This window comes from Epinephelus fuscoguttatus, linkage group LG24, assembly GCF_011397635.1.
Source record: "Epinephelus fuscoguttatus linkage group LG24, E.fuscoguttatus.final_Chr_v1".
Taxonomy (NCBI): domain Eukaryota; kingdom Metazoa; phylum Chordata; class Actinopteri; order Perciformes; family Serranidae; genus Epinephelus; species Epinephelus fuscoguttatus.
This window is the reverse complement of record NC_064775.1, coordinates 21,919,119-21,942,052: the sequence shown is the minus strand read 5'-3', so window position 1 is coordinate 21,942,052 and position 22,934 is coordinate 21,919,119. Positions and strand designations below refer to the sequence as shown.

Sequence of the window (22,934 nt, the reverse complement as noted above, 5' to 3'; positions counted from 1 at the left end):
GCAGTGATAGAAGCTGACCTCAGACTGTGCGTGTTTAGATTTGCGTGTTGAACACCATGTACCAGACGTCAACTGAATGAGGGTTCAAGGACGTGGAGGATATAGACTTTCAGAGGCACTGAAAAAGAATACACTTCAGAGAGTCTTCGCATATCTGTGTCTGACTGACCCAGATCAGCTCCAGTGAAATTGCTGTTTATGGTGCAGGAGAGCAAATTACTCCCCAAATGGCTCTGCTGCAAGAAAAAGAAGCTTTGTTGTGTCTGTGGAAGCATCCAGGATGATCTCAGAACAAATATGCTTTCAGGGAAAGTCAGAGTTTGTTTAACTTTGCTGTGTCCAATTATCTGCACACTGAGCACACCCACTGTCCGCCCCTGCAAACAAAAAGTAGGATTTGTGAGCTTCTCTTGCAGATGTGTCAGAACAGACAGGCAGATGTCGGCCAGATGATGCCTTCGAGTGCTTATAGACACAAAGCTTCCAGTATCTGAGCTGATCCTGGGTCAGGATTGCACGGCTTTTTACCAGATCTGTGCTGCTACTTTGCTGAGAGGCCGCAGGCTTTGTCCACCATTTGGTGCACACCTGCTCAAACACACTCGCTGTGAGGAATTTGCATGAAAAGGATTTCTAGTACACACAGCATTAATAATGTAAACACACAACAGTGGATTGATTTGACCCAAAAGATCACCAACGTAGGTCTTCCTCTAATCAGGTCACGTTCAAGCTATTTTTGAGATTGCTGCAGTTTTAGGTCACAGTTCTGTGTCGCACCAGGTCGAGACTTCTGTTTCCTCCTGTCTGAGCTGTGAGTGCTGAGTGCATATGACCATGTGGAGGCAGAGGAAGGATGTATTTAATGCTCACGCTGGCACTGTGACAGTCGCTCTTACCCTCTGATTGTTGCTGATCAGCACATTGTCTGCAGAGAACAAACTGTCTCCACTTCACTTCATCAAACAGGGTGGAAATCAATTACTATTGATGCCACAGTGTGAAGCAATTATCTGCCCCGCCTACGCCTGTAAAGCTTTCTGCACACACGTGGTTTACAATGATAACAATGGCAGATTTACTCCAAATTCTATGTAATTTTTGAGACAATGGGTCTTTGATTACAGACGACAAAAGCAGCTACTCATTTCTAGCTGGCAACTGTCAATTTTGCTGTCGCTAGCAGATTTTATCAGCTGTAGTTAGCCAGCTAATTAAGCTAACGTTTAACGCAAGCTTTGAAGCAAATTGCCAACCTGTAACTGCAACTTCCAGGTCCGTCAGGTGATGTCATGGGGCCCAAAAAGATTTTTTCCATAGACTACATTGTGAAAGAGACTTCTGCAAATCAGTGCACGATTGAATCATTTTATCCCAATTCAAGTCAGCGGAGTGCTAAACTGGAAGTTAGCTGCTCGTCCAGCAGAAGACTCAGATGCACTTGAGTCATAGGCCCGTTGATACGTACAATCCAGATGGTTTTATATGTGGAAATCAAATATTTTGGCTTCATGCGCCACTGAGCAACTTTCATAGGGACAATCGGGGCCCTGCCTCCAACACTGTATCCAGGTCTCTTTATACTTTATGCACTTTATGATGATGATTTTATACATAATTTTTATAATTATGATTTTTGTCACGTTATTTTATTAATGTATTATTATTTTATTAAGTAGGATCAGATTGTAATTTATTTCTGTTTTGCTGTGAGCTTACATACAGGCTCATCCCTGTCTTCTCAGGGCCTTAAGTCTCTTGATATCTGCACTATCTTTACACTTCAAATTGCAAAAGAACGAAGGGATACGGACGTTTCAAATGCAGTTTGATTTGTACAAACCTGTTGAGCCACTGTGGAGATACCTATGTCTAAAGTCAAGAAAACCGTCTTGCCTGACACACTCATCAGTCTAACTCATCGGACGTAGACTGTGGTTGTGAACCTGCCACTGAGCAGCTATATAGGTTCGGCATTTTTTCCCCTTTCTGTTATCTGTGTGTTACTGTTTTCAAAATCCCCTTTGCTACAGCTTCCAATCTCACAATCTATGCTCTAAAAATGGCACATTTTGACGAAGGCTTCTGTGAATTGTTTTGAAGATAAAACAACTAACAAAGCAAATTGTGAGCATTCCTCAAAAAAAAAAAAAAAGTCAGAGTTGATTTGCCACATTTTTTACTCTTGCTGTGTCATGTGCCAGTGACATTGACTTTATCAATGCGCTGATGCTTTTTTTCACATGAGCTCCTCTAATATCATCCTGATAATGCTCTGCAGGAGCCACATACAGACCTGTGGTTTCACCAGGTCCTGTGAGTTACTCCAGATCTAAAGTCTAGTCAGGCTTCACCTCTATGGCACCAATTATTAAATTATATTTGTCTTTTCTGTCAGTAAAACAGTCGACCTACATCTGTTACATTTTTTTGTGGTGGTTTCTTTTCAGAAAATAACCAGTTGTCATGACAGTGCTCGCCTCCCCACTTGAAAATGTTAAACCAAAACTAGCTCCCCTCCAACATACAACCCTTTAAAAGTCTCTTTAATGTTTCATATTAAGATTAAGATAAGGACTGTGTGGCTCATAAACTTAAAAGTCCTTCAAGCGTCCTTCTCATAAACTGGAGCAGTCGGTGCCATAAACAGCCTGATTAAGAGGAAAGCTCTTTAAGAGAACATTACGCTGTCGGGCCTGTTGTTGTCTCTCCTGCTGTGTCAGTTAAACAATGGTGTGATGACTGTCTGGCTGCACAGACACACAAATTCACTGTATGTCAGCCAAAACAAACACACCAGGTTACTGAGAGTCAGTGCATGTTTACTGCCGCCTGTCTAGTTTCTCCTCATCAGTTTAACTGGATATATTCTTCTTGGTCTTAAAATATGAAATACGTCCAGGCTGACAGATTCCCCCAAATTCAAGATCAAAAACAGGGATAAATTTCTCTCCTCTGATATTTAATGATCTGAACTCTGGTCCGCTTCCTTATTGATTTGCATGCTTGTCTTCCAAATACTGAACACACACCAGGAATGACTGCTATTTCACATTGACACCACCAGACAAACAATGACACAGGCGTTCTTAAAAACCAGTCGAACCAGATTTACATGATAAAGAAAGACCTCAGACAGCTGAGAGGAGAAAAATCATTACCACTGCAGCACACAGACGTGAAATCACCTGCTGTGTGTCTACAAAACAACCAGATCACGACAAATGCTCAGAGATTTTAGGATGAAAACTTTTCCTGTTTTGACAACTCTCATGGAGAGAGAGGGAAGGTGCTGAGGGGAGGAAAAGTGGAGGATAAGAGGGCCGTAATCCCCCATAATCCCCCTCTCTCCCCACGGGGCGCCAGCGACAAGCCTCGCTCTCTTTGCGCTTCCGTCTGTGGTTTGTTTTGAAATTTCAGAGGGCTCTCGCTCAGCGGCGGCAGCAGCAGGGGCACGTGCCTCAGAGATATGTGACTTTGGGTGGAGGACAAATGAGGACAGGGAGGGACATAACTAAAGACCTGCTGCACACCGACCCCGGTTTGGTTTGGTGAACACGCTGCGTTAGTGATTATCGACATTTTCACAGTCACGCTAGTCCTGTTTTCATGGGTATTTTCTTTGTTTGATTTGATGAATAATTCATTTTCTCTGCACAAACAGAGGCAGGGGAGCAGAGGAGGGTCGACATGAGCCAGATATTTTCCTACATTATCTGCAGTATGTGTTTATTCTAGTATAATCTAAAATATTCAGCACCAGAGGATCAAATGGCAGCTTAGTGTTGGCACTAAATGTATGCTAGTAGTATTTAGCTTGTGATTCTTATCATATGATACATCTAGGCTGAAATTATTGAGGTCTTGATAGGTATATGATGCAGGAACTGTGATTACTGTTGGTAAAAATATTGCCAGGAAAAGTGGAAGCAAATCCGCAAGCAGTCAAAAACTGGTTCCAAATAATCCGATCGATCAGAAACATAGATGTCAAACTTCTGCTTCTACACTGCTGGAGACTTGCAACAAGGAGTTACAGCGGAGAGGAAGAAACAGTCCAAAGCATGGGTTCATATTTATGAAGAAAGACAAAAGTAGTGCTGCTTTTAATGTCTGTAAAAAAATTTCAACTAAGACAGAAAACATGAGCTTAAATTCCAGGGGCGCCATGTATTTGACACTCTCTGCATGAGTGCCACTGCTTCCTAACCGAGCAGCACGTTCGTGGTAAATATCCCATCTAATTATAACATTAGCACAAGGCTGTAGCCTTGGAGTCAACACTGGGGGGGAACCTAAATTTGAAATCTCATTTCATGTTATATTATATCATTAATCATAGGCAAATACAGCTATGCAGTATACTATACGACTCTGCAGTAACTGAAAGCTACGAGGTCACTGTCTGCATGAATTACACTTCGCTCAGACTTCATGTGGGCTACCTGACAAATAGGACAAAATAAAGACATTAACATTCGTTGAATATGCCTGTGTGCACCATCGTTGGTAGCTGGGTGAATGTGTGGCTATTAATACTACTACTGCTGTTAAAACAGACGACATGAAAACAACGTTAAAAAGAGCTGATTAAAACAGTTAAGTATGTAAAAACTGAGGAAGTTAAAGACAGTCTAAATGAACTTAAAACTCCAATAAAAGTATGTTGTAATTAGGGACATTAAAGAGATCACTGACCCGATTCCCTCGGGCAGACTGTTCAGAGCCTCGGGGCCCTGATGGCAAGCGCTCTGTCCCCTTTAGTTTTCAGCCGGGCCTCTGGAACAGACAAAAGACCTCTGCCGAGGACCTCAAAGTATGTCCTGGTGTGTATGGTACTAAGAAGTCAGAGATATAGCTGGGAACATGCTGACTTATTAATATCTATTTAGCTTGGCTCATTATTAGCTGGTAACTAGCTTCTAGCGGGCCGCACCACTTTGCAGAAGGAAGGACAGTGAGGCGTTCGGGTGCTGTTCACTAAGAATGGCTTTATTGCAGTCTTCACCACAAAACAATAAACACGGCCTTCTCATGAGGTCTAACACAAACCATGAGCTTATCTAGACACTTAATGCCACTGCTATCATCACTACTTGCTGCATGCGTCGTCACCATGACACCCTGAGAGAGCTGCTTCCCTCCTTACACACACAATGAAGCGCACATCACACCCTCACAGGTTAGCCAAAAGGCCACGTGCCGGTAACAGTATCTTGAAGCAAAACAATTTTTCTGTCCTTCAATGCTTTATGGTCAATATTTGTGCGGATATTGTAGCTAATGAATGAAAGATGTGTAAAAAATATTTTTCAGACTCAATATTTTGCACCGGTGTTTTATAACAGACTGATGATGAATGATAGGAGGAAATCCACTGCCTAAAGGGGAATGTGACCAGATACAAGAGGTTAGGTCTGTCTCGATCTGTTGATCTGCGTTCTCAAAGAGCAATTGACATTGTGAATGTCTGAGTAACTGAAGTGAAATCATGTGAAAAGTAATGCCACAGCATACCTGGCAAAACCAAGGGTCAGAGAGTCTGAGTGTCTGTCATTTAGTGAGTCTTATTTCACTAGTCTTATAATACTTTCATCATTGTGAGTGATTGTGGTTTTTTGCTTTTTGTCAGAGATGCAGTGACCGTGTTTGTACTGATTGCATCAAGTTCATGTCAACTTCCTGAGTATTTGTGAAAGGAAATGCAGGAAATCCCTCAGTGAAGTGGCTTGAGTGAGAATGGATATACCAGATCCCTTACATCATGGAGCGTAGTGGAGCTGGTGATGAGCAGGAATGTGTGAGGGTTTCTCCTGATAGCATCACATGGTTCATCAAATGACTCACCCTTCATCTGTTCTGTGTGTTCAGACGTGTGGCAGCAGCTGACTTGAGCTGAAGGTTTGCGCTGACTGAGTGCACGTGAGTGTCTGTGTGTGTGTTTGTGTGTGTGAGACAGAAAACTCCACACGCGATCTATAACCACAGACCGCTGAATCAATCGATTAAGTGTGTGTGTTATCACAGGGTTCTTTCAGTGAAACAGGACATCAGATTCATGTCAGAGACATACCACTGTCTGACCCCACAGTCTGATAAAAGGGAGACATGATCACACACAGCACAGACTCATCTACAGCTCGGGGGCAGTGCCATTTTTGCACTTTTTTTAAACACGTTTTCCTCAAAGTCAGCGGAAAACATCATTAGGTCAAGGAAGAGTTTGAAAAAGAAAAATCTTTATGACTCCTACCAGCCTGGATGAAGACACCCACATCACAGAATTGTTTAATAGTAATGGTGCTGACGGCTGTTTCCCACAGTCAGAGAAACCACTGAAAAATAGCACCAGAAACTTAGAGATATTCAGTCAACTTGTCACAGGAAAGGGGCTGGTTTTTTTTCACCGAGACATCGTTGTGTTTTGTGCCACGATAGTGCCACATTAGTGCCATGAAAAGTGACTGTTTTTACTGAGACATCACTGCGTTTCCTGCCGGGATAGCGCCACAGTAGGTGGTTGTTTTCAACAGAGACAGTGCTGTTTCCTGCATTAGTGCTACGAAAAGCAGCTGTTTCTTACAGAGTGGTCGCTGCATTTCCCCCCTGGATAGTGCCACGATAAGCAATTGTTTTTAACATAGACATCAGTCCATTTTCCTGCCATAATAATGCCAGGAAAAGCAGAGACATCGCAGCGTCTCCCGCCTGGATAGTGCCACGATAAGCGATTGTTTTTAACATAGACGTCACTGAGTTTCCAGCCAGGCTAGCGCCACAAAAAGCTGTTGCTTTTAACCATGCAATGGTGTGTTTCCTGCTGGGATAGTGCCAGGAAACACACTTGTTTTTAACCAAGACATTGCTGCCTTTCCTGTTGTGGTAGTGCCATGAGCACTATTTTTAAGCGAGACATCACGCTGTTTCCTGCCAGGGTAGTGCCACGGAAAGTGCTGTGTTTTCTGCCAGGATAGCGAAACGAAAATCCAGATATATCGCTGCTTACCAACCAGGATAGTGCCAGAAAAAGTGCTGGTTTTTTTACAGAGACATTGCTGGGTTTTGTGCAGGCGAAGTGCCACGAAAAGAAATTGTTTTTAACAGGGACATCATTGCATTTCCTGCCAGGACAGTGCCACAAGCAAGACATGACTGCATTTCCTGCATTAGTGGCATGAATAGCTGCTGTTTTATTACCAAGAGATTGCTGCAATTCCTGCTGGCGTAATGTCACGATAAGTGGTTGTTTTTAACATGAACATGACTGCATTTCCGGTCGGGGTAGCGCCACGAAAAGCAGTTGTTTTTTAAACCAAGACATTGCTGTTTCCTGTCGGGGTAGCACCATGAGTGTCTGATTTCTGAGAGTGTAAGGTAATATATGATCAGATGCAACAAAATGTGGATTGATCCTCAGTACATTTGGGATTTCACAGCGATGAGAGTGCTGTTGACATGTTTTCTTTCTCTGTGTGTACAAACATGTATTTCTGATGCGTGGACACTGGACAGGCTAATCCCCTTGTACAGTAGTGTCCTGGTGGGCCTCCTGTCAGTCTGGATGCTGTGGCTTTAACAGCAGGCCACCTGCTTTCTCAGCAATAAGGAGCAGCACAGAGGGAGGTCTGGTTCAGGGGGTGTAAAGAGGATTTTTAGGGTTGATTTTGGGGCAGAATGGTCTTTGCATGTCTGGAAACAGTAGGCCAGGAGTAGAGGTTGCATGTGCATACTTGCCAATAAAAGCTCTTACTAACATATGCCACCAGGCCCAAGGACTTCATTGATGGATCAGAGCCTGGATAAATAATGGCGGTCCATACTTGTGCCTCCAAACATCAGCCGCAGTAAAAATAGACGAGGTTAATCCGCGTGTGATCCCGCGGCCTCAGAGAACATCCTGTCCCCGCAGCGGCATGCTTGAAGAAAACACCTTTTGTCAATGAAACAGGATTTGCGAAAGTGCCATCTGGACAGGAGCTCTGTCTCCACGCAGCGTCTGATCCACCGAGCCAGCCAGCCACTCCGAGGTCAGGACGTGGGATCAGATTGACCTGAGGACGGAGAGGAAGGAGGGTGGAGGACAGAGCACGGCCCTCTCAACAGACATTAGATCAAGGAGCTCAGTTAATTAGATTTCATGCCAGGATATCCAAACTGAAGCTCTTTATTGTCCCTGGGTTACATTTTTTAAAAAACACATGCGTAAAAAACGCATAAAAAACACAAAGATTTTAAATGGAATTGATTAAAATCAAGTTCACTGGTTTGTTTTCAGTAAAACAAGTGGAAAAGACCTGGTTTTGACTGCCTGAACTGAGAGGAAATTGAGCTTCTCTGCAGCCGAGCAGGAGGGAAAGTGTAGCCTAGAAAACGTTGCTAAAAATATCCCACTGAGCTGCTGTATCTCGAGGTTACAATTTGGCCTTGAAAATCAAAGTATTTTCTTGCTGTAAATGTTCATGTATGTGCCTGGTTTCTGCTGACTTGAATCAGTGTGGTTCATTTCGCTCTGCAGCTTTGCTGTTTTACACTTGGATGTGAAGACATGAATCACAACAATGTGAACTACTGAATCTTTGCACAGAGTCACAGCAACTGTTAGGGTGAATCATTGCACTCGAGGCGACAGCTTCAAATGGTGTTTGATCCATGTAATAGTCCAAAAATCCAAAGATAATCAAAATACTATCATGACCGACAAAGAAGGCATTAAAGTCTCAAAATTTAAGCAGCATAAACTTATCAAGTGTTTGGCTTTCTGCTTCACAATTACAGAAATGATTAGCCTGTTAGTCTGTTGAAATAGCTGCCAGTCCATGTGCAGTGTGCAGTTGCTTCTGCTGCATTACCACATACTAAGTGGAGTATAAAGGGTTATAATGTTCAGTTTCTGTTGCGACTGTCACACTATGTGCTCATTTTATTGACCTTTATTCAGTATTTAGCCCGCTCTCATTTACATAAACCTTAATGAAGGTGGATTTTATTGCACAGCTGTTGTATTCAACTGTATCGATCTTATCATACTAAATAAACTGGCACCTGACTGTATGTTAATATATTATGGTCTGGGTTATACAGGACAGCGAAGCAAAGGTGTCATTTCAATATTATACTGGAGGATGGAGGGAGACATGTCCCCTGTGTCCCCCCCAGAATCTACGGCTCTGCAGTAAGTATGGTTTCAGTGAGATGTATCAGCAGTGTGGCTTTGCTATAGAGTCTGCATGACTATATGTAGCATGTACTGAAACACCTGTACATGTTGGGAGGAGATGAGAAATATGACTTATAATAATCCAATCTTAAATTTTACATTAATACTACAGAGACATCACAGCAGAGCTATAAATCTATAGGAGATTAAAGGCTGACTGTATGTACGCATGTGTGGTTGGTAATAAAGTAATATTTTAATAGCAGTCTAATAGCACTGTATTTTTTCTGTCCCTATAAAATACTTTTGTAACCTCTGGTTCTGAATGCTACATTAAATACATGTATTGACATTAGTGTCCTCATTTAAATATAATAGGGATTAGCTTTCTAGCTGTCACGTGTTCATTTTATTGCCTGTTTTTTATTTATTATTTTAAACAAGAGGCACCTACATGTGTAATCAAACACAAACAGGGTCTGTAATGTATATATAAAGTTAAACACTACAATTTAAGGCGTTTTTTCGCTCATTTACGGCCAAAAATCATCGTTATAAATCTGTCTTTAGCTCTCCCTCTCATGACGTCGTCCTATATGTCCGCGCGCTCCCGTCCGCGCGTCCTCCACACCAGCGTGCAGGTCCACGTGCGGTGGGCGGAGCCACCGTCAGATGCACGTGAGGGGGCTCGGTCGTATAGAACCAATGAGACGTCCACATGTGACATAAATATTTACATAGGGGACGCTTCTGCGCATGCGGGATAAAGTCTAGCGAGGCAGTAGGTTGTTGTGTGTTGTAAGTGAGATGTGTGGGTGAACTGGGAGGCTGTGGGGGTTACTGATCAGCTGGGAAATGTGGAGGAGAGAGGAAACAAGCTATTTGATCTCTATGTGGTGGAATTAAAAAGTTTATTTGTGGTTAAACTAGATTTTTGCCCAATTTTATGACTTAAATTCAGAGTTTTAAAGTTTCCAAAAGGAGAAAATGTTTAAATTTATTATATTTTTATGACTAAAATTAAACTTTCACCTACATATTTCTTCAAAAGGCACCAGTCATCTTCTAGTAAACCTGCTACAGTTCAGACTCATCTCTAAAACCCCAAATCATGACATTATTAAACAGGAAAAACCGAAACAGTCCAGATTTCACTTTTTCGTTTTCATTTTTTATTTGAGGTGCAACTGTCTAGTGCAATTGTAACGTCACATTAGTGATGGGCTGAGGAACATGCACAAAACATCGACATACTTCTGCTAGGCATTTTCCTTTCTTTTTGTTTTTTCTAAATTCAAATCTCGCCAAGTGTCTCATCATGATTCGTGTTCAGCGCTTCAGTTGCACAGCGAGCAACTCCAAACACTTGGCTTGTACAAAAGACAAAAAGAAAAATGAAAAACACAAACAAAACAAAAAAAAAACAACAAAAACAATATCACACGTCCCCAAGAAAACTGGTCAAACAGTCCAGATAATTTGAGCGAGCGAGTTAAGCGGCGGCAGAGGAGAGTTCACGTACAGTACGAGGCCGTGTGTCACTGCAGGAGAGACAGCATCTTAGTGTCGAGGTAAATGATCCTCTTGTGTTCCCACCCTGAGTAATGACATCACAGGTAGTTCAAAACCTGGTAAACCATAGATATATATATCTATACATATATTTACACATTGAATAAAACAACTAAAAAAGCTTATATATGTATCTATGGTTAGAAACCAGGCACTTGGCAGAATTTAACTGGAATTTTTTTTTTTTTTTTACAAAGTTCACTACCTAGAAACAGTCATGTCCTACTTATTTGCCTTCCCATCGGTCATTTTTACAGATCACTATAGTAACATCAACAAAAACAGACAAACACAAACCTTTCCCTATAAAAACCTTGATTCCCTGCATAAATGTTTAACGCTCCATCCACAAACGGGCAAGAGTGAAGGGTGGGGACGGCGATGTGAAAAAGAACAAAGAGCTCTCAAAGTGAACGATGAGGCGCACATAATATATATTTCAAAATTCTTTATAAGCCCCGTCTCAAACCCAGAACATCACAACGACATCATCGGCTCCCATTCCAGATGGGTCGTACGAATCTTTAAGAGTTCGTCCACCGCTTCGTCTGAAAAAAAGTGCAGCACTAAAAAAGTTAAAAATAAAACAGTCAAAAAAACGTAAAGTGTGCTGATGGAGAGTGCTGGGCTGAGGTGGGGGCAGGGTGACGATGGCACACGTTCCACAGGTCACACAGCGAGGGATTCAACAGCACTGACAAGAGCATGCGGCGTACTCCCCATGATTGGCCGGGTCTCGTGTTTTAGCGCCTTCCTCTGAACAATGGCGGCAGCTCAGTTCCTGTCAGCTCCCCTCGTTATCACCATGATGACGATTGTCTGAAGCACGTAATAAAAGCGGACACACACACACGCGCACACACACACACCGGTGCAACTCCAAAGTCTTTCAGTTAAATTAAATGTGCAACAAAAGAAAGTTTGTCCTCCGGTTTAAGTTGACGTGTGCGCTCCTCGAGACGGTGGCATAGTCGGTCTTGATGCTAGAGTCAGTTCACAGTATGGCAAGACTCCTTCCTCCTTCCTCCTCCTCCTCTTCTTCTTCCTCCCATCTCCCCTGTGTCTCATCCTCAGGGGGCTCTCCAGTGTGCAGCTTCTGTGTTACGCAGACATACCGGAGCTCTGTGTGGAGGGGAGGGCTTGTATGGTTCCGGCAGAGACCGGCACCGGAGGCTGGGCGGCGCCAGTCGGGGAGCCGCCGGTCTGGACCTGCGCCTGGAACTGAGCCATCTGCTCGGGGCTGGCCAGGTTCTTGAGCAGGTTGTTCTCCTGCTCCAGCTGAGTGTTGCGCTCGATCAGCTCTTTGATCTGCTCCTTCAGCACCTCCACCTCCTCGCGCACGGCGTACATCAGGTGGCTCTTGACCAGGTCCTGAGGACAGAGGGAGAGAAGGATGGACATGGTTAGATACAAACCACAGTCCTGTTTGAGACCATGAACACAACAAAACGCCACATACGTCTTTTTATTTTTCAAGTTAAATCACATGAGAACTAAAATATTAATCAGCAAATCATTTTATAGCGGACACGTTTCATGGTTTAACTTGTGTTTTCATGCTGCCTTACTGCCTCTCGTGGGACAATAAAGATCTGAAGTGAAGCTTAAGTGCCCAATGTTTGCTGGTTCCTGCTTCTCACAGTAGAGCTGCACAAATAATCTCATTATTATCGAAGTCACAACATGGCCAAGTGCCATATTCAAATAACAGCACGTACCATTATAAATGAAGCACTGCGGTGCTAACGGGACGTGCCAGCCTATAAATCATACTCCAGACGTAAGGGAACGTGCTTGTTTGGTACAGACACCAGTGAAGTTGGAATGAAAAAGTTGCCTTTCCCACAAAAATTGTGGCTCATGTTGCAATATCTGTCAGAATAATCACATTTTTTTTCTTGTCTCAGTTTTTGGGCAGCCCTACTCTAATTTATATCACTGTAAATCTAATATTTTGGTGTTTTGGACTGTTGGTCAGACAAGGCAAGATATGTGAGGGCGTCACCCCGCGCTCTGCAGGATTTTTACAGGCTTTTTTTTTTTTTTTTTTTTAACTTTTTTTTTATACATTTTGAAGGCTAAATCAATTCTTATCAATTAAATAATCAGTAGTCAATTAGCTGACCATGATGTGAATTTTGACTGGCTTTTTTTTTTTTTTTTTTTTTGGTTGACATTTTGAGGCTTAATCAAATTCTTGTCAAGTAATGGACCGAGATGTCAATTAACTGAAAATAAATACAGCACATATACATATTTTGAGAGTTGGTTAATTAATCACAGTAAACATAATGTGGTTCCAGTTTCTCAAATGTTAAGATTTACTGCTTTTCTCTCATTTATATCATTATAAAAATTATATCTTGGGAGTTTTGTTGGTCAGACAAGACAAGACAAGACAAGACAAGACAAGGTATCTTGACTGAAGCATAAAGAATAGGGTCAGTTGTTATGGCTGGAGTCATTACAGCTGCTGGAACAATACTCCGGTTATCACAAGTCAACGAAACCCCCAGAAATAAAAAAATGGGTCAGCTCTATGACAAAACCTGCCTCATACGAACCCATGCTGACGAGGATGACTAACCGTGCTCAAGGACCAATCTGGGGGGATTTTTGGAATTATTTTGCACTGTCTGGGGACCTGGAAGTGTGATTAGATTGCTGTTTGGCGGACTGGGACTGGTGTTGTACGCTCTCTTGTACGGACATCTATCATCCTGTGTGTAATGTATTTTTATTTTGTTTGTCAAGACTGAATGTCTCATTTGATGTGTAGAACTGTCATGTCCCAACCTAAGTAAATCAATAAAAATATGAATTAAACATAGAAAATAACAGAGAATAAAGTCAATTAATTGACCGACATGTCAAATGAACGGCACCTATTTTGATTATGGATTAGTCATTATAAGCATAACGTGGTTCCAGATTCTCAAATCTAAGAATTTGCTCCAATTCACAGTATTTTGGGCTGTTTGGACAAAACAAGCCATTTGGGGAGGCTAAATCAAATTCCTATCAATTAACGTCGGGTCAATAATGGACCAAGATGCTGATTTTGATAATTGATTAATCGTATTAATGTAATGTGGTTCCAGATTTCTCCCTTTATTATCATTATAACATTAATATTTAGGGGGGTTTGGACTGTTGGTCAGACAAGACAAGCAATTTGAAGGCTCTGGGGAATTTCGTTGGGCATTTTTTTTATAACATTTTGAAGGCTAAATCAAATTCTTTTCAACTAATCACTAGTCAATTAACTGACCAACATGTCAAATGAATGGCAGCTATTTTGATTATGGATTAATCGTTACAAACATGACGTGCTTTCAGATTCTCAAATGTAAGAATTGGCTGATTTTCTGTGTTTAATCTAATCGCAGCCTTTTGGCGAAAAATGTGAGAAGTCTTTGGTAAAGTGAAACTTTCTAGACTAGACAGGGACCAATACATGAGTAATAATCACCAGATTAGATCAATAAATATAAATAGCTGCAGCCCAATCACTCACTCCATGATTCATGCACACTTCTTGCCTTCTTAAACCATCTATGGTCTAGTCTATTTTTATGAAATGTACTTTGGCTGGTCCACATTGTTTTTGACTCTAAATATAAATCTAGTGACCACGAGAGACTTCCTCCTGGCAAAAAAATTAACTGCAGGAAAAATGACTCAGAAACACGACTGACTCAAAACCATGCTGGCAGGGACGAGCGCACAAAGCTGATTCTGCACCATATATCAGATCACAGTCCTGCATAGCACGTGCACTGATGACAGGTGGAAACATGCAGGAAAAGGTGTGTTTTCAGAGGAGAAGCAGCTGTGCTGGTGCCTGAGCTGTGTGCTGTGTGCTGTGCCAGCCTGCTGAGGGAGGATTTAATAATCTGAGCATCCCCTCCTCTGTGGCCCCGCCCCTCCTCCTCCTCCTCCTCCTCCTCCTCCTCCTGGTACGCAGAGAGGGAACAAAATGTTCCTGCACCGGGGTGGGAGGAGCCAATCACCGGCAGAGTTATTTATACTGAGCCGCGGGGAGGCTGCTGCTTGCCTAGCAACACGGGACAGAGAGGGGGGGGAGAGGGCTGGGGAGGGACTGTGGATGTATATGCATGAGAAGGAGACGGGATAGCGTGTGAACCTCAACCTGCCCCACATGGAGCTGGGAGCCAGGGGTCATCAGTCTGAGTCGTGACAGAGCGGAAACTCCTGCTGCCTTGAATCCATCATAAAGTGGCAGGTGCATGTGTGCAGAAATGTGCCTCATTTCTAACAAAATTCCTCTCTAGAAATGCACCATTCATTCATTCATTCATTCATTCATTCCTTAAGATGACCTCATGATAAAGACACAATAATAACCTACAAATATGATTTACTAGGAAAGCAAAAGATGCCAAAATAAAAGCATAAAGGAGGGCTACAGCTGCGTGAGTCCACGTCGGTGCCTGCCTTACATAACACTGCCCTGACATGCATGTAAAGCAACACACAGGCCTATTTACACACTGGATAACAGATGCTTACCATCGCTTGTTCAATCTTGTTGTCAATGGCCACCACACTTGCGCCGGAAGAGCTGCAAAGACAGAAAGACAAACAGGTTAATATAGCTATATAAGCAAAACAGCAGAATATGTGGTGATGAGCTGAGTGCTGCAGGGTGGCTTTGATGTCTCCATCCAGAGACGTGACTGCGGGCTTTATGGTGCCACATCACAAATAAAGACACCCCGAGGTGTCTCGTTATGAAGCTGTCAGGACGTAGAATAAAAGGAATGTCTGCGGCAGAGCAAATGGAGGTCGCGCACAGCTTTGACTCTGATGGCGGAGGATCAATGAGCCGCACATGAGCGCAGATTAGACAGTGAGACATCGCAGTGCGCAGAGAGCTGGGTGACACATTACCTATTGTCAAGCCTGACTGATGCACTCTCCTTCCCGAGCACAGAGGACAGAAACGATATCGAGAAATTCCTCAGTTGACAAACGCCAAGATCCATCGCCACTGTGTAACATTGGGAATTCATGCTATCCCGCCCATTGAAACCCTCAGCGAAGAGTCTTCGGCTGCGCTAACCGGAAGCCCAGCGGTAGAAAAGTAGAAAAATAGCGCATTATTGAGCGCACAATCTGTCTGCTCTCCGGGCGGCAGCAGAGCTCGCAGCCGGGACAGCGCACACAAAGACTGAGCGGCGGGCTGCAGCTCCGCGCACCGCGGCTCTCTGTCTGGATAATACATGCAGGGGAACGGCGCCAGCTGCAACGTGATTGGCTTAGGAGGGCGCTCATTAGCATAATATATGCGAGGGGTTGGCTCTGATTGGAGGAGCGGTTGCTCATGGGAATCATTTATGTAGCATCTCTCTACCTGCTGCACCGTCCTCTATAAAAGCCCGCATCCAACCGCGCCATCACACACGGACTGCCTCATCACCATATGATCACCACGTATACACAACAGCGGACATTTTACTTCAAAGGATCCTCTGTTTAACACAAATACGCGGCCGTATTGTTTCCTGCTTCCTGCAGGTGATGGGGAAACTTTGCCTGACACAATGTCTCCACCTACCGGTCATGCATTAAAGGGGTCACACACACACACACACACAACAAGGTGACACTCACACACACACTTCATTGTAACATGAGTGATCAGTTGACCCTGTGTTCAGGCTGACCTGGGCACAGTCCAGCTGTGACTGTGATTAAACATTTACGCTGATGGTGAGGTGTCAATACAAGAGTCAGATATCAGCAGAAACAGTAGAAGCCCCTTTGTCCTCTTTAGATGAGTTTGACTGACTGAAATGGGATCACACTGTTCTTTACAATAAACCAGGACTGCCCCTCTGTCCTCTATCAGGCTCTATCACAAGCTGTGATATGTGTGTGTGAATGTGTCTGAGATGTGTGACAGAGCTGATGAAATCAGCAGGAAATTAACAGCCAACAATTCTGATAATAAATGACTTGTCAAAGTCGTTTATCAAACTGCAAATATTTGCTGGTTTGAGCCACTCGAATTTCAGCTTTTCTCTGTTTATATTGTTATATATGTAGTATCTCTGGCGTTTGGGACAGTTGGACAGACAAAATATTATATTTAAAGACACTACGTTGGAGTCAGGGCTACTGTTATGGCCAACCTTTACTAGTTTCCGACCTTCTATAATATAATCTGAACGATTAATCAATTGATCAAAAAATAATAATTGAAAGATGAATAGATGATAAAAAATAGTTACAGCCTCATCCCTCAGTTTGTCCACTTGAGCAAAGAACAAACTATATCATCTTGTATCTACACATCCTCAGGTTTGGAGACAATCACAGTTAAAATTTTTAATTCTTTATCAATTAATCTGCTGTTAATATCGCCAACAATTTTGATAATTGATTAATTGTTTCAGTAGATTGTAAAGAAAATGTCAAAAAATGTACTGGTTCCAGCTTCGAAAATGTGAAAAGTGGCTGCCCTTCTTTGTCTTTTATGACAGTAAATGAAGAGTGTTTGGGGTAAAAAGAGAACAACTGGCCAGCTCACTCAGTGTCTAAGTCCACAGTACAGGCAGGCAGTCTAAAATGCATCCATGGCACTCTGACTGGAGTTAAAAACGTGTTGGTTTATCCATGTATTTATAAAGGACATCAAAATAAGAGTATGTATCATCATGATAAGATGATAAGAGTATGTATGTATAATATGATGTTTATTCCATCACAGAAGAGACTTGATGATCACTAAAATGAAGTGGGGAAAAAGTTGAAATATCAGTATCAGTTATCAGCCAAATGTGTTGTCAAAAAATAAATAAATAAAAAAGGCAAAGAATCCAATACTGTGCATCCCTAAATTAAAGATAGCACTTTGAGTTGTGGGAAATTGTGTGAGCATTTTTCTGGACATTTAGTAGACTTCTAAAATTATTTTCATTATCAGTTAGTCAATGAAATGTCAAAAATTGTGGGGGAAAAAAACGACAATCCAAAACCCAAAAGACTCTTCGTCTACTGTCATTACGCCGAAGAAAAGCAGCAAATTCTCATCAGCAGATTGGACAATAATGAAAATAATCATTAGCTGCAGCCGTACAATAATTAGACAAGCCCTTGTTTTATGTGACCAACAGTATAAAGAAGATATTCAAGCTTACAATGATATAAAATGGCACACATTAAAAAGTTTCCCTGAGAAATGACTTAAGTGATTAACTCATTATCAAAACCTAAAGACTAGTTTTTGTCAACCTATCTTTTTTGCACAAAATTGATCAAAATTGCCTGAAAATATGTTTAGTAGAGCTGAAACGATCAGTTACTCTATCAGTTTTTAAAGCTAAAATGACAAAACTTAATTAGTCCCAGAATCTAAAACATAAATATTTGGTATATTGGTATAATATTTGGACATCTTATTTTTTGATAATATTAAACTGAATATCTTTTTGGACTGTTGGTCGGACACACGTGATCTGAAAACTCCGGGAACTTGTGGTGGAAATTTCTCAAAAGACCTTTCAAAAAATAATCAGGAATATAATCTGCAGATTAATTAATAATAAAAGTAGTAGTTGCAGCCCTAATTTTAAGATCTGTCGTACCTTTGATTAGTCTAAAAACCTGTTGTGACATACATTAATGAAGCATGTACAACTAACTACACACAGGGCAGATTTTTAATCTTTTATTAGTTACTCAGAGGGTATGACTGACACTAGCAGCTCATCTTTCTAAATGTTTAACTTTATCTTAACCTATAAATCACTTATTACCCTGCTGTGTGTGGGTGCTCTGATGCCGTCATCATGGAAACAGTTCAGATATACAGCCCACAAAGAAAAGGAAATACATTTATTGTAAACAGTCTGGTCAAGACTGAAACTAAAACAAGTCTTTCCGCTACAATCAGGGTGTGGTTTTGTTTCTCCTGACACATTTTAATTTCATCAGTATACCTGCCGCTCATTCACACCTTCCACTGACGTTGACAGGACACGTCAGAGCTGCAGCAGTAAAGCGTTAAGTGTCAGGATCTCTGACCCGCACGTCAGGAGCTGCTTTCAGACACCTTTAAGCACCTTAGCTGTGCTTATATCTGTCTCTGGCTAGAACATTCACTGAGTCAGGAAGTGGAAGTGTGTCAACATGGGAGATCAGAAACATGTCAGAGCAGACAAAACCCTCAACCTGCTCATATCTTTGTTCTTTAGGGCCTAACGGTTAAGGGAACTTTGGCGGGATGAGTGATTTTACAGAACTGGAACATAACGTTTGTACTGAGTTCTCCTTTTTTATCTTCCACAGGGAGCAGTGTCACATGAAGGCACCGCTGTACAGACCCTTTTCATATATGCTTATGCAAAGAGAAAAATATGACACACTGAAGAGAAACTGGGTGTTGGATGCAGACCAGAAGTAGTTTGTCACCTGTAGGAAAATGTGTTTTTGCAGATTTGATGTTGGACAGGATATTGGTTTATTGGGCTTGGGAGACTGAAGTCTGTTCGTGGCGTGATAACTGATCAAAGGGAAGCAGATATGGGCTGACTGGAGCGATTGAGGAACTGGAATATGGCACTTATTATCTCTGGCAGTTGAGATTGGAGTGAAAAATGAAAATGAAAGCAGGCAAGATAAAGTTTTGGTCTGGATCTGTGCAGGGCCACGTTACAGAGAACGCACATCAGCCCGCCTCTAACAACATGCATGTGCAGAAGCAAGAACATTGTGTCCTTGAACACACTGATAGCCCTTCGGGGGCTGCTGAGCGGCCGTATGCACGCACAGAGGTGATGTTCCTTTCTGCAGGTAGAGACACTCACATGTTCCTGGATAAATGCGTCGATAACTTGAATATTTCTCCCTCAGCAACACACAGAAAACAATCAGCTGGACGCCACCACAACGATCAGACAGATACATCGACACAAAGCCCCTCGTTTAATCCCTGACCCCCCACCATGCCGCGGCCGCCCCTGACAACATGACAACACCACAGCCATCGTTACCTCTTCAGATGCTTCTCCAGCTCCCAGAAGAGCAGCTTCAGGGCCATGGCGTCCCTGCCCTGCACTCCTCCTGCCCCGGCCAGCCCCTTCTCTCTCATTGAGGCTAAAACACACACTCCAAGCAAACCAGAGGGCCCCCGCGCCCACCCTACCGAAAACACCCCAAAACAAACACCAACACCACTCCTCCGTCCTCCTGACCTGCGCCCTTTTGGCCCCGACCCCCTGCTCCCCTCAGCTGTGGGAGATTCACATAGGGGGAGCCTGACCAACAATGGAGGACGGGGAAGGGAGTGTGTGTGGGTACAAGGGGAGTCCTACTGATCGCCCCCTTACTAAGCCTGAATCACGTATGGACTCTCAGACGATTGGGTGCACAGTGCGGGGAAATAGCTGGGTGGGGTGTGATGTCACTGAGTCATGTCACCTCCCCTTCTGTTGTTATATAAACTGTCAGTGGAGATTAGGGCGATCCGTCCAATGGGATGAGCTACTTTCGACCACACACCCTGCTAGCACGCTAACAGCCGCCTGCAAGCCACTCCCTTCCCTTCCTTCGTTTGTTTCCTGCAACATCCTCTGTGTGATGGAGGTGGGCGCAGGAGTGGTACCCGACTCTAGACCTTCTGGTATCAGAGAGGGCGCGTTCGTCCTTAAACGCCCTGATGTAACAAACCTCCTGCGTCCCTCACACTTTGCTCCTCCTCAAGTCATCTCACCAAGAATGTATACGTTGTACCAGGCATGCCTTCAGCCGTCTTGTCACTCCGCATCAGTGGATGCACACTGGACACACACACATACTCACAGTATGAGTCTCCACTGGAGCATGCCTCACGTGTACCTCCATGTTGGGTATAAAAAGTGCTCCCACGCAGGCACGCATTACAGCCTGAACAAAGACGATCAAACAAGATGGCAAGCTAGACGGTAGATCAGGGCACAAAAAAATTAAAACATCAAAACTGTATAAAAAAAAAAAAAAAGCAGCGTTAAGTAAATGCTGAGTACAAGTGTGGAGAACAAAAGGAGGAGGCGACCCTGACTGAAGATGGAGCGCTGCTGTGGGGAGCACAAAATGGCGGCGAGGGGCACGGAGTGAGTTTGTTGGTGGGATTGAGCTCAATGCATGCAGTGAAATTATTAACCTCATTAGGTGGAGGTCACATATTCTTTTCTTCCCTTCACTGTATGTGACACTAATCCAAGGAACAGTTGAGGGCCAGAAACAAGAGCACTGAGTTTTTTTTAGAAGAAGACGATGTAGGGAAGTCACAGAAACTAATAATGTGTCTCTGAAAATCTTACTTCGTGACTTGAGGCACTCAAAAATATCTTAAGGTTGTCATCTGAAGACAAAGCTCCTCAGTTACTGTTTATCTGTACATTGTGTACTTGCAGGTCTGGGGTCAGTCTACGCATGCCTGCTCAGAACAAAAGGCTCGAAACTTGTCTGAGGGGAGCGCTCGCTGATGTTGACTCTCAGCCAATCACTGAAGGCCCAACAGACCCAGCTCAGCCAATGGCTAGAAATGCTGACGTCATGACATCGCAGATGGGATGCTTTCATTCATTATGTATCCACGTCCACGTCCACCCAAAGCTTGTGTATGTGGCATGTGCAAAGCGCTGACCCATATATTACCAAACCACTGTGGGAAAGCTTTGCGTACACATGTGGAAGATTTAAATAAGTATATGTGATAAACACCACATTAAAATCTCCCTTGTTGGCCAGGCTACTGTGTTGATGCTCCACCAAGCTATAAGACCTTATCAGTTAGGTAATGAGCTCTTGATCTTGCCAAACTGTGGATTAAACAATTACCAGGCAGAGCTCTCCTGTAAGCCTTTAACACAACACTGGTCCACACCACCTTCACCAATCACAAAATGCTTTCTACACAAGATAACCACGGCCGTGTTTATCAGAACTCACCGGCTACAAGACTGTGAGCAGAGAAGTAAAGGGTGGTGGTGCACATCTTCACCACACCCTGTACAGCTTACATAAGGGCGGATGTGTAGCCACAGTGTGGCAGCAGACGATGTGGAGGAATAAAAAAAGAACAGCTGGTGCTTGCATTGCCCACATAGTTAAAAATACAACGTTTCACTGCAAAATAAGGAGTGAAATCCAAATCCTGCAAGTTCTAGGCTCTTATTTTGAAGAATGCTGTTTTTAAAAAATACTTTTTTAAGCTTAAGAATAAAACTTGAGGCAAAGTATTTGTAATATTCAAGATAGAAGTCATAAATAAATAAAAAAAAACTGGGGCAGCAAACTGAGGAGGCTTACATGTGAATTCAGACATATCTTAAAGGATGAGTGTGTAGGATTTTGCAGATTGCAACCAGCTGAAAGTTCTCCCACGTGCCAAGTCTGAACTCTCAGTTAGGATTCCTTCAGTGTTCACTGTTCAGGAGGTTTTCAGCGGGAGCAACCATGAGAACATGGATGTCCCTTTAACCCGAGTCCTCCTTGATGTTGAATGGTCTGCAGTCAGTTGCAACCCATTTAGCAAGCGCCATCTCCCATTTAGTTTCATCCACACGTCTGCGGCAATTCATTCACTCCAAAAAGGTGCTTTGCCGGCTTCAGCGATGCAGTTGCCCGCTGACATCATGCTGATTAGCTGCACCTGTGTGCTTAGCTTACAGGTGGTAAACCAAACTCAGACCTGTCTAACAACTGCAGCAGCAAAACTATATTTGATCGCACTGATCATTCCCAATTTAACATACTGTCAATCAAGTTGGACACGAGCAAAAGATACGACACTGACGCCCATTCTCTCCGTTTACAAGCAGGCTCTCGAAGTGAAAACCCAATACGCACCATCACTGCAAAATTCTTGATAAATATGACATCCTCAGTTGGGGACATTTAATGAAACACACTGACATCATCCACAAGGTCTGCACTGAGAGCAGACTGTGTCTCCCATGCAGGTCCAGCCTCTTCAGCCAATCTTGTTGCTTTGCATGGCTTCTATTCTATCTTGAGAATGTCTGTTTGCTGCAGATAATGCTGTCTTCATGTCTTTATGCTGCCTTTCTCTTGTGAAATTTATCTATTTATTTGTTTCAACACATCTTGCCAAAGGACTGTAGCTGAATATTAGCCAGCTGGCTAACACTGGCACATGTACAGAGATGTTGATTGATGTGCGTTGTCCTTATAT

At 42.9% G+C, this 22,934-nt stretch overlaps 2 protein-coding genes across 3 annotated transcripts in view; one reads left to right on the top strand and one right to left on the bottom strand.

Annotated features, from left to right (window-relative positions):
• Nucleotides 1-21,685, top strand: part of LOC125885007 (coiled-coil domain-containing protein 122) — a 52,262-nt gene extending 30,577 nt beyond the window's left edge. The window contains exon 6 of the mRNA XM_049570365.1: nucleotides 21,151-21,685. Coding sequence (XP_049426322.1) covers nucleotides 21,151-21,382 — 232 coding nt within the window. The 3' untranslated portion in view covers nucleotides 21,383-21,685. The remainder of the gene's footprint in view (nucleotides 1-21,150) is intronic.
• The window catches only part of zgc:65895 (uncharacterized protein LOC393546 homolog), a 40,586-nt gene continuing 27,958 nt past the window's right edge, over nucleotides 10,307-22,934 (bottom strand). Inside the window, exons 1-3 of one of the 2 annotated variants that reach the window (XM_049570312.1) lie at nucleotides 15,644-15,971; nucleotides 15,263-15,314; nucleotides 10,307-12,100 (exon numbers count right to left, since the gene is read on the bottom strand). In XM_049570312.1, coding sequence (XP_049426269.1) covers nucleotides 11,831-12,100; nucleotides 15,263-15,314; nucleotides 15,644-15,765 — 444 coding nt within the window. In that variant the 5' untranslated portion in view covers nucleotides 15,766-15,971 and the 3' untranslated portion in view covers nucleotides 10,307-11,830. Of the gene's footprint in view, nucleotides 12,101-15,262; nucleotides 15,315-15,643; nucleotides 15,972-22,934 lie in introns of those variants that run through there. The other variant, XM_049570310.1, reaches the window with a different exon arrangement.